The sequence below is a fragment of the Gavia stellata genome, chromosome 3, assembly GCF_030936135.1.
Source record: "Gavia stellata isolate bGavSte3 chromosome 3, bGavSte3.hap2, whole genome shotgun sequence".
Classification (NCBI taxonomy): Eukaryota; Metazoa; Chordata; class Aves; order Gaviiformes; family Gaviidae; genus Gavia; species Gavia stellata.
The window spans coordinates 10,603,385-10,616,096 of record NC_082596.1 but is presented as its reverse complement, the minus strand read 5'-3'; the positions used below and the strand labels follow the sequence as shown (position 1 = coordinate 10,616,096).

At 37.8% G+C, this 12,712-nt stretch overlaps 1 protein-coding gene across 6 annotated transcripts in view; it reads right to left on the bottom strand.

Annotated features, from left to right (window-relative positions):
* Positions 1-1,127: 1,127 nt before the first annotated feature.
* Positions 1,128-12,712, bottom strand: part of ASAP1 (ArfGAP with SH3 domain, ankyrin repeat and PH domain 1) — a 131,245-nt gene continuing 119,660 nt past the window's right edge. For all 6 annotated transcript variants that reach the window (XM_059815679.1, XM_059815681.1, XM_059815683.1 and 3 more), the window contains 3 exons: positions 10,267-10,769; positions 6,381-6,503; positions 1,128-3,484 (listed from right to left, as the gene is read on the bottom strand). In XM_059815679.1, coding sequence (XP_059671662.1) covers positions 3,410-3,484; positions 6,381-6,503; positions 10,267-10,769 — 701 coding nt within the window. In that variant the 3' untranslated portion in view covers positions 1,128-3,409. The remainder of the gene's footprint in view (positions 3,485-6,380; positions 6,504-10,266; positions 10,770-12,712) is intronic.

Sequence of the window (12,712 nt, the reverse complement as noted above, 5' to 3'; positions counted from 1 at the left end):
GTTTGGGGTTTTGTTGAGCAGGGGCAAGCTATTTCTGAGTTTCACTGATTAGTATTTAAGATTTGCACCACTTTCACTGGTTTTGATTACCAATCAGTCTCTCTTCAACTATAAGCTTTAAGTTTGCCAGGAAAAGCGTAAGCAGACTGAAACTTTGAACAGCAATGGAGTTCTCTGGGTATGCGTTTGTCTTGGTCTCTCCTGCTCCAAACGGTAGATGAGATATCCACCTCAATTTTGACTCACGAAAGGAAATCAATACATGTCACTGAAGAGCAAGTAATACAAGTAGGACAAAGAACTGAGGATACTGGAATCAACGGATCACTGAATGCTCTTACCTGAAATACGGTGACAAGATAGAAACTGTGCAAGAGCAGAATATTTAACCAGACTGCTTCCCCTGCCCCACGTCCGTATTTCACACACCCCTACATGTTTAACCTATGTAAATTTAAAAGCCCCAAACTAGCGGTTCTTTTCAACCCGAAGGGCCAGCTGTAGAAAACAAGACACGCCGGGCTGGCTTTCCATAGAGCCTACTGAAGCCAAAGAGAAAGCAATCGAAACTCATGGACAAAGTAAGTGTTTTGATGCTAACTTTAGTAAGTAAAGTTTTCCAGATAAAGGCAATTGCATCCATATTTAACAGCTGTTAAAGAGATACACATTTAATTGCATTATTTAAGATGTGCTTTATATTCAAGAGAAAACATTTCAAGTGTTTTAGTTCTACCTGTTTGGAATCCAGACTTTCTCCCTAGAAAATATTCCAGTTGACAAAAGGGCCTCGTTCAGATATCTGGGATCAACTGAATACATTTATTTAAAAGCAATTTTAAATATTAAAAAAGTAGAAATTAACACATACAGTACTCAAAAACTGTCACATTAAATACATGTGAATAGACATGTGTACTGATGTTTTACCTTAACATTCAATGAGAAGTCAAGATTTTAACTAGTGGCATGACCAGATCTGATTTCTGTACACGCTGATGTACTATGTAATAAAAAAATAAATAGCAACTGTTGTTCAACAGTAAATAAGACATCATCTGCAGAGCATACTTCCCCCTCTGGGGGCACCTTCCCCTGCCCCTCCCCCCAACCCCTCATCAGCTAATTTTCCATAAAGATTTAGACTTTCCAAATACTATGTCATGTACAAAATTGCAGACAGTGGCTCATTGAGTTCAAATATAACACTGTACTTAAACTCAATCAATATCATACATTTTCAGATTTCTTATGACCCACAATAAGCCAGAATAAACAGAACTATTGTTCCCGATGGAACTCATTTAATTCTATAAAATGCATATGTATACTATTTTAAAGAGCGTAGAAAAGAATAGACTTTTGACTCTACATAATTTTACATGCCTAGGTTTTCTTTATATGATTTGCTTTTATCAGTTTATTTCAAGATCACTTAAAAATACAATTGACCACAAAAGTGAATAGGTTTTGTTCTTTAATGCAACTTAAAACATTGTCGTAATGGATAAAACGGAATGCTAAATAAATGCTAATCCTGACTTCCTTTCCATGAAAACCAGAATAAAGTCTGAAATACTGGAGCTGGTAATACTGAAGGATTAGATGCCAGCAGGCTTGCTCACTCATTGCGTTGCGGGTTTTTTTTAATAAACTTTTGTTATAAATGATAAAACCATTAACAGTTGATAATGTCTTGCATTTTTTCCATGTGGGGTTTAGAATGATATTTGCTTCTATATTAACCACAAACAGAATTAAATATTCACTGACTACAGTCTTGTAAAACTGAATTTAAAATGAAAGCCCTCAGAAAGTCTGAGATGTGTTTTTATGACATGAAAATCTTTCCATGCAGCCCAGACAAGCTGCTTTGAAATAGCAGTACTAGGTACTGAAGCCAAAATCACATTTAAAGCAAGTAATACAAAGCGATGTATGAAAGTCATGGAACCTGCTACAGACAAACTGTGGGAAAAAACACAACTGCATGATGTTTCAAAAGTTAAAAAATGATATTGAAAGTGACATAGGAAACGAAAGGTTTCAGTTACACATTGAAGTATTTTCTGGCAATGCAACTTTACACCAACTTTCAAGAAACCTCAGGTCAAATGCAGCCTTCCAGAGATGATCTTAGAAATTAGCTTTATAACAGTATGTCTGTTACTTGGTGTTTTGAATTAAGACTATTACAGTTACAGTTTAGTGAACTCTGCTAAAACCAGCCTGATACTTCTGATCTGAGTTCTATCATTAACAGCCTGAGCAAATGCATGAGAGGTCATCTTAACTTCCACTTTTTAGAGCTATTAAAAATAATTTAAATTTATCCCTATATTGCCACTTAAGAAATTTTATTTTAGGTAACTAACTTTTAGCAAGGTTGAAGACAGAGGAAAAAAAACCCCCACAAAATCATTTTTCAAAGAGCCAATTTAGCTATAAACAAATACTGTTGCAAGCTCACATTAATCTGAATAGCAATTAAGTTAAAATGTTCTTTTCTTCAAATGTAGCTATATGACTACAGTACTACTTTTGTACACAGGCAGGTTTCAAGTAAGCGTCTAAATGCATGCATAATGTCAACAGTTAACATTTTCTAGAAGTCCTTGGTTACTAAGAGCTCAGTGAAAGAAACCAGCAAATTTCACATATATCTACTAAAGAACAATATGACTAATTTTCATTAAAATAAGTTTTCGAATGAAATAAATTTGTAACTTTTTATAGTGAGGTAATATCACAGGGGAACTGCAATCACAGTTTGGCATAGGTCCACATAATATAAACATGAAATGTTGTATGCACACCATAAAACATTACTGTTATCTGTAAAGTCAGTGAATATTTGTCTTCATAATTACACTTAACTGAGCACTATATTAAATAAATACCAAAGTGGGTTTCATAGCTGTAAACTGCATACACTTATAAACTGCAGACTGAGTTTTAAATTGTCCAAAACCATTCACTCATTCTAACTTTCTGCTAATTGTATATTGAGAATACCGAGTTATTAGCAACAGTCATTTCTGTACAGTTACATGGCTGACGGAGACCACCTATGTTTGGAAAGCTGGCAGTTCATACGTATTTTGAACAGCATAGACAGAGATGTAAGTGCTAGATGCCGAGGATGGCTTCAACGAACCCCATAAGGCGTGCCAGGTTCCAAGGCTACCATAATACTGGCAAAGGCAGAATAACACAGTATATTTACAATACATATAATTCAACCTCATGAGGTGAAACTTAAATGAATTCTTAATTTGTAACAGCAGCTATATATACAGTTGTGCACAGGATTACAGGGAGGCAGCAGCGTTCGCTTTTGCTAAAAAGCCCGTCTTGCATGAAGAATGTGCAATGCTCAAGTTTAGGATTTTTTGTTTGTTTGTCTTTACTAGTCTGACAGAATGTGCACAAAGGACACTGGAAAGACCCCTTTCCTCTCTGGCTGTCCTTCGATGTGGCCGATCTGCAACACAGGAGAAAAATGTACATATATATATATCTATATATCTATATCTGCGTGCGTACACATGGAGTTTGTAGACTGCATTTACTTCACTCAAAAGCAGCAGAACTGCATGGATCCTACAGAGCCTTTGCAAGTTCTTGGACAGTTTTAAAGCAGACCTTAGTTAACATTTGAATTTGTGTAAAGGCACAAAATAAAACTGTACAAGCATATTATTAAGAAGACAAATTAAGCCAACTAACTCTAAAAAGAACAAAACTACAATTTTATTTTGGAAACCTACGTACACCACTGAATTTCAAGAATCTCACCAAAACAGAAGACTGAATTTTCTTTTGTCTGATAGACTAACTTTCAGTAACAAGATATACATCTCTGAAAACCATTCATCTTAGTTAACTGAATAAATCCTAAACATCTCACTTAGGGGAAATTTCTGCTACAGTTGTGAAGTTACTCATGATAATCTGCATGCTTCAATTAAAGTCATAAAGTCTCAACTATTTTCTCATTGAATTAGTATGGTTCCTAATGATTTATGTGCGTACTAGTGTTTATAACAAATCACAGTATTGTCTGATTACGTATCCTTCATGTATAACTTCTTACATGTTTTGTGTAATAATAATTTATAAAGAATAACCAAGCAACTTCTAAAAAATTAAAATAACGGCACCTTCTGTATGAACTTTACATGTTTAAAATGCATAATTATGAACAACTGTCAAACTGATAGCACTGGAGTAGCAGTCTTGACTGACCACATAACTCTCTTCTCATCCTGCTACAGTGTTGCTCACTGCTTTCAGAATAATAGTGTACCTCCTTCCTCTTCCGCAAGCTAACAAAATGGGAAGGGGAAACATGCAGGACTGGCCATTTCCTCTCGTAAAGCCAAATTTTTGAAGCGTATGAGTCAACCAGTCCTCATTTCCCTTCTCAGAAACACTCAGTCTGGAGCACTTCATGGAACTTGAGCGTGTACTCAGGGGTCTTAAAAAGCCACTTCACAAAACAGATTCAGCAACTAATACGACTACAATCAGGGACTGGACGATATGGTTAATACACCAGCTTTTCACTGGGCATTGCTCTTTTGACACCATCTTTTCAGTTTAAAATCTTTCACCCTTAATTGATGAGTGAGAGGAAATGGTGCAGTTAGAACTGAAACAGCAAAGGTTGAGCTGCACTTGGATTAGGAAAGCATAGGCAGCATTGCGGTAAGAATTTGTTTTAATCAAAATGAAATCTGTCTCATTTTCCCTAGTAATAATTCTTAGGTAGGGAAGTGTGATGTAGCAGGGCTTTGGAGGCAAAAGGTAGAGTGTCAAGGGATGGCTGGAGCCTTCAAGTGGGGTTGAAAAAAACCTGATGTCAGCACTCAAGAAGCAAAGAACAATGTGCAGTCCAGAGTAAGGGGGGAATATTATACAAATCAATGGCACGGGAGGGAAGAAGGGAAAGAAAATGTTAACTACCTCTCATTTAAGGAGGAAAACCATCAGCTTACAGCACTAATGACAAATAGTTTTTCAGACTTCCAGCAACCCCTGTAGGTATAACTTAACATTTCTGGTGAACTGGGCGGGTAGGTACAACTTAACATTTCTGGGTGGATGTGTTGATCTCCTCGAGGGTCGGAAGGCTCTGCAGAGGAATCTGGACAGACTGGATCAATGGGCCAAGGCCAAGTGTATGAGGTTCAACAAGGCCAAGTGCCGGGTCCTGCACTTGGGTCACAACAACCCCATGCAACGCTACAGGCTTGGGGATGAGTGGCTGGAAAGCTGCCCTGCAGAAAAGGACCTGGGGGGGTTGATCAACAGCCGGCTGAATATGAGCCAGCAGTGTGCCCAGGTGGCCAAGAAGGCCAACGGCATCCTGGCCTGTATCAGAAATGGTGTGGCCAGCAGGAGTAGGGAGGTGATCGTGCCTCTGTACTCGGCGCTGGTGAGGCCGCACCTCGAATCCTGTGTTCAGTTTTGGGCCCCTCACTACAAGAAGAACATTGAGGTGCTGGAGCATGTCCAGAGAAGGGCGACGAAGCTGGTGAGGGGTCTGGAGCACAAGCCTTAAGAGGAGCGGCTGAGGGAGCTGTGGATGTTTGGTCTGAAGAAGAGGAGGCTGAGGGGAGACCTTCTCACTTCCTAGGACTACCCGAAAGGAGGTTGTGGTGAGGTGCGTGCTGGTGTCTTCTCCCAAGTGACAAGTGACAGGACAAGAGGAAATGGCCACAAGTTGCCCCAGGAGAGGTCTAGATTGGATACTAGGAAAAACTTCTTCACTGAAAGGGTTGTCAGACATTGGAACAGGCTGCCCAGGGAGGTGGTGGAGTCACCATCCCTGGAGGTATTTAAAAAACATGTGGATGAGGTGCTTAGGGACGTGGTTTAGTAGTGGACTTGGTGGTGTTAGGTTTACGGTTGGACTTGATGATCTTAAAGGTCTTTTCCAACCTAAATGATTCTATCATTCTATGATTCTATAACTAAAGATAATTACATATCTCATTTTTCGTGAAGAGCGTAAGCATGCTAAATGGAGTAAAAATCACCACCTCTTCATTTAGTGAAAGGCTAGTATGCATTACAAAGAGTGACATATGTAAACACGTGTTGTTATGAGCCAGCAATAAAGCCAAACCTAGTCAGGATGGTTCTAGCAGACTTCCAGGAAGAGACAGACCCTACCAGAGAAAGGGGGTCTTCTCTAATAATGAGTTTAAGGGCTGGATGTTAGCTCAGGCAAAAAACTCCCAAAAAAGCCAACAAAATAAAAAAACACCACCCACAAACCAAAATAAGAGCAAACTCCCAAATTTGGAAAAAGCGGCTTTCCTTTGAAAGTCATAAAGAAGTTATGTGGAGCTATAAAAGGAAAAGATACATACCCACCACTCTTGGTCCTCTTCACCGGTTACAATAATTACTTCTCCTTCAACAAATGTGAGCTCATCATCATTATCTGCCTGACAGTCATAAATGGTCTTCACTCGCCTAACTTTGTTTTTCCCCTAAAAATAGAATGAAGTTTTAGATGAAGGACATGAGGAACCCTGAAAACATATAGATGATATGAATTTTGCCTTTTAGCTATCCTCTATTTTATAAGAAGGTGAAGACTACTGAATTGCTTTCCCTGCAATCGGGGACATAAAATTAAAAAAAAAATAAATCTCTGCTTCAACAAAAATAAATAAAAAATTATGTACACAGGTATAGGTCTTCTTTTTCTTAAGATTCAGAACTCCCAAGAGACTTTAATGTGTAGTGCACAGCTTAAGTAACCTATGCTTCGTCCGGTAAAGAAAGTTTAACGCCTTTAGATTGTTCCAGTGCACAAACACCCTCTTTCTCCTTTAATACATACTTCATTAAAAACCCCACCATGAACTGAAAATGAAATCCAGTCTCCTCTGAATGTTACAAGAGATGTAAGGCCTGAGGAAAATGCTGCATTGAAATCCCAGTATTCCTTACAGTTCTGGTTTTGGATCTAGTGCAAAAATACAGTATCCTTTCATTTCAGATCTGCTTATAGGACTGGAAATTATTTTTTGAGTGATTTTTCAACGAGCATGTTAGCAATTTCTTACTAAAAGAATCTTAATTTCAGATGGCAGTACTATTTTGTGTTGGTAATTCACAATAGATATTCTCACAGCTCTACCATCGTTCTGAGTCCAAGTATTTTCTAGGTCATACTTTGCTGCATACTGCTAATTCATATGAAAAAGCCTGAGCCATGGACTCCTCCCTGAACATATGCTTCTCATGGCAGGGAAAATGCTTTCAATTATTTCCAAATAGAGTAAGGAAGCAATATTCACAGCAAAACACTCCTGCTACTTTATATTCCTGTATTTTCATACCCATACTTCAAAAACAGTTCCTTCTTTCAACAGAAGTAGTCAGATAAAAAGAACGCAAAAAACCAAGAAGAGCACAAGAAGATGAGAAGCAGAAGGGCTACGAAGCAAAAGTCAGCAGGTTTAGAGGAATTTGAGCCAAAAGTAACTTCAGAGAGGAAATTTCCTAGGGAGCCTTCCCTTTGCTATTTCCTACCCACTTGAAATACCTACATGTTTTGGCAAAAAAAAAAAATCCCTACAGATCAACAGCAGAACAGACACACAAAAAGGACTCATACTAAACTCAAGGTACAGAAAAATAACAATTATAGGGGGCTCTAAGGGACAAAGCAGTTAACACAACAACGTAAGACTAAAAAAACCCACACTCAAGACAAATTAACAGAAATACCTAAAATTAAGTTCATATGAGATGAAAGGGTTTTTTTTTTTTACAACAAGGGTCTGCTGCAGCAAGAAGTTACTTCAAAGAATGCTTTCCCTCTTTTTTAAACAAATTCATGTAATTTGAACAAAAATCTCAATATCACTAGGGATTGGAATTCAATATTAACGGGTATTTGGGGCCAGTCCCAGCTTTCAGCTCCAGAGAACCTTTACAAACTAAGAACACTTCTAATCAATCCCCCGGTGATGAAGGGAAGCAACTACTTCTGCCAGATAAAAATTGTCTCATTCAATAAAGAGACTGAAGAAAGTTAAATTCCTCTTAACTTAGAGAACTGTATGCAACTCAGCTTGTAAGAACACATGAAAAATGATGGCAATTGCTCCTGGTTCCTTCTGATTAGTACCACAGATTACATTTTAATATGCTATTCCTTTCACTTAGGAGGGCGGTAAAAAGGAGAATTCAAGCCCGAGGTGTAGTTAATCTTCGTAAGGTTTAAAAAAGGATGGATCTGAAGAGAGTATATATTTTCCAGAGCAAAGATTGAGGCACTGGTGTGGAAAGAAATAGAAGCAATTCTGGGACATCTAATTTGCGACTATAAAACAAATACCACCCCCCACCCCCCCAGCTCCTTGTATCCAATTAGTACTTAAGAATAGACTTTTATGCTTAAGACTGAATAATAATCAGCTGTTGTAGTCATTAATAATCCCTCCATGTTCTTATTTACAGTCAACTTTTTTTGTTTAAAAAGAAGTATTTTGTCTCCTTTATAGAAAACACACACGAACACTCAAGTGCTCAGTGTGATTTTAGAAGCACTCGGAGCAGTTTTCATTTGTCTAAAAATATCCTTTCAAGTCCTTATATATAAACAGCATTGGCATTTTTTACCTAATAATTCTGAACAATTGATTTTCTAAAACTTCCAATAAAAAAATTTGTGCTCATCTATTTAGTGGCTAAATAGTCAAACCCAAGAGTGAAGTACCCACAGGTACCAGTGGCTGCTGTCGCAGGTCTTACTGTTGCACTGTGATGTAGCATTTCACCAGTTTGTGCGGAGAGGATATAGCCAGAGGATGAAAATGGAGGCAAGATACATTAAAGAGGAATTGTTGCACATTATTACTTCAGCAAGAAAGACTGTAGTGAACAAGAAGAGATACATGTGTGCATGCAAGGATGTGTAGAAAACTGTAAAGTAATTATCACAGATCATAATTTTGATCACTGCAAAACAGTGGAGCTATTTAATTTACTGCACATGTGAAAATGGCTGAATTTGGAAAACAATTATTTTTTCCTCAGAATTTTTCTGTATAAAAAGGGTGAGAGTTTAAAAATAACCCAAAACAAACAACTAATCCACTCTTTGCTTTCTTTCCTTTTTCAATAGTTACAAACAGCTGAGAATGTCCAGCATCACTTGCCTGCATATATTTAAAAGTACGTAAGTAAACAAATAGTAGTTGCAGACACCTTTTGATCAGATCCCTGTACTATTTTATTTCATCTCCAGAACGCTCAGCCCAAGCAACAACCCTGTCGTTCCCAGTTCAGATAGGAGCTTACAGACAAGTCCATGACAGAAACCAAGCAGCGTGATGGCTCCAGAGGAAGAGAGTTCTTCCTCAGACAAACAAGGGAGAAACTCACCCTCTGCTTTCACTACAAGAACGGAAGTCCTATTTCCTTTTAACTAAGTGCTTTGCATAGCCAATTTGACAAGCAAAACCATCTCCTTTTTGATGTATTCTTAATGATGAAAATCTTAAGAGAGCTCTGGAGTTTCATAAAATTATTTCAATATAGATATGCATGAAGAATCCTCTGTTGGATGGAAATTGCACTGGTTAGCAAGACAGACAGCAAGATGAATTGGGGGTTGAATAAGACGACTTCAAATCGAGTTATAGTTTCAGCTCTGCTACTACACACTACTCAGCAACGTCAATTTTGCCACTTCAGCAATACATCTGAACCTTTGTTAACCACTTACGTACACCCACATTAAATGCTCAGGACAGGAACATTTACTAGTTTGTCACAGTTGACTCATACTTTAGATTTTTTATCTACTGACAACAGGTGCTAACATTCTTTCTTAAAGCTTACAAAAATCAAATATATAAATATTCTAGTAATCTAAGGCATACAAAGCAGTGAGCAAAGACAGCAAAGAAAATGACCAATCAATTCAGAAGTATGACTGGCACAAATAAAAATGCCCAAGTTCCCTAATAAATCTAAATACACTGTCATGCTCCCAAGACTATTACTTTATGGTACTAGGTATTTGTTTCAGCATGCAAGAGGACTTGTAAACCCCCAGCATTTGCTGAAGCTGCTTGGGAGCACAAAAAAAGCTCCACGTTCCCCATCCTAGCCCATAACGTTATGTTGCTTTGTGGACACAGCTCAAGGGTGAGGGGTTTTTTTGCACGGACAGTCCTACGGTAACTTCAAAGCCTTCCATGGATACTCTCAACAAGCTGGAATAATACCTACCATATTTATTTTCCTGGGAAGTGGCACAGGGGTTTCCGGCAGGGTATGTGTTATGTCATTAGACTCTTCAGATGCTTGCCTTTGGACGGCATCTCTAGATTGTACGTTTGGAGAAAGATCTAAGGAGTGAGATTTTTGATTTGCCTCTGAGGGCTGAGGCTTCGGTGATGCTTCTCCACCTTGAGTTTTAGCCAACAGCTCTCCCAGCTGAGGTTTTGGAGGAAGGTCCTTCATTTGCGGCTTTGGAGGTAAGTCTCCAAGTTGTGGTTTTGGTGGCAAGTCTCCTAGCTGCGGCTTTGGGGGTAGTTCTCCAGGCTTTGGGGGTAAATCTCCCACTTGAGGTTTCTGAGTTAATTCCAGAGGCAGAGGCTTTGGGGGCAAGTCTCCAGGTTGTGGTTTCTGTGGTATATCGATGGAGAGTGAGGGCTTCTGAAACATTTCTGTGTGCTGATGGGATTTATCTATTGAAAGATGATGACTGGTTTCTATTTTTCTTAGTGCCACTAAAACAAAAGAGCATAACAATGATTTTTCACAATCTCATCTTAATATTAAAGAACTTAGGCACATATCAGAACTGTAATTGGGTAATGACCACACGTTCACTGAGCCCCGATAACTGTCCGTATATCCTCCTAGTCTATGACAAATGCAAGGTAATACATCTTTACTTAACCCTCTTTCACCGAGGTCTTATTTCATTGCTCCTCCTGGAGGCCAGGAGTGCTTAATACAACACCTACTAGGTGTCAATTTATAGATTAAGTACGTAAGGTGAAATAAAGTGATTGCTTTTTGGACCTAAACCAAAAAATATTAAATGAAAGAAAAGATGTATTTTGCAAAACAACCCACTGATGTGACTGCAATGAAAATTCTCTTTAATGCCAATTATTCATATATACAGTTGAACTCCATACAAAAAAACCGCTTAGTCTCAGGATTAGTACCTGTAAAATCTTAAAGAAGCAAATGAGTAAACATGTATGTCTATACAGCGTGAAGAATAAATGATACTATACACATTCAAACTAAAACTAATAAAAAATAAATTATTGTAAATATCTACAATTTAGTAAAGATGAGAAGTTGTAAAACAGTTTATTTTGCAGTTTTTATGGAAGGAAATTGAAAATAGCTTTTCAAGTAGTTTTTTTGTTGTGTCATGCATTGATTCTACTGCTAAGTTCCCTAGGAAAACTTGACTGAAATACACCTTAAAACCAAAACAACAGAACAAAAAATCCCAACCCCTAAACCAAACAACTCGATATTAAAGCAGATGAAGGGGGACAGGAGAAAAAAAAGTTATGACCCATGATGAAAGCAACATATTTTGACTAGAAGGAATAATTTCCTATTGTATTCAGCATTGCTTTAGTATCATGTAATACCAGCCAAAAAGGTGGCCTGACATTTAACTATGAAAGCAACAACACTCGCTTTGGATATTACCTACTTGCAATAACACTTCCACGCTATATTAATGGTAATTAATACCAAAAAAGGAAAACTTTGTATAATTTCCATGAAAGAATTTGTATAGCTACTATCAAATATCTAATTTTAAAAAATGTCTATGTTGATACTTGTATATAACTTTGTCTCCTAGACTTACTTAGTAGCAAATGTACAAGCACTGATCATCCACAATGGTTTGAGGCTTAAGTAAATTACATGAAAAAACTGATTGTAGCCCTCAAAGTGCTTTGACTGAGCCCATCTTAAATTTTCACCTATATAATTTTAAATCAAAGAAGTGTTGACTTCCTTTGCAGTGGTACCCTGTCACATCATTGGTGTCTCTTTCAAAAAATGATACCATGTCACAATAATTGTAATTTAATAAAGTTGAAATTTCACATTTGCATTTTCTGTTGAAATGATTTGCACTCTCAATTTCAGTCATCTAGCTTCAGAAGTTTGGACAGGCATCATCTCCTGATCTTCAGGCTCTGTAGTGATCACCCACTCATACAGATGTAACGTCTTTTTGATGGATTCTGTATCAGACAGAGCTACAAGGTAGGCTTACTTTCAACTTTATAGTCACCTGCTGCAAGAACTCAAAAAACTACGTAAAACCTGCTGTATGAGTTTAAGCAGAGACTAGAAAAAAACACTTCTAAAAATAAAGGGCCATAAGGTGTTCACTGGGATGATGGTCTCAGCAAGTTTGTCACCAATATATAAGCGAGCACCTAACAGTACCTGATTCTTTTCTAAGTATTTATAAAGACAACAACCCTGATAGCCAAAGCATGGCGAAGGACACAACTTACTTCAAGGGTATCAAGAAATTGGACTTACGGATATTAGGAAGAAAAAAGAGTTTACCAATGAGAGTGCTCAAAGAAACAGGAGCACAGAGAGGTTGTCCATGGAGATACTCAAAATGCGACTGGACACGGCCTTGAGCAACCTGCTCTCATGTCAAAAAGTTGGC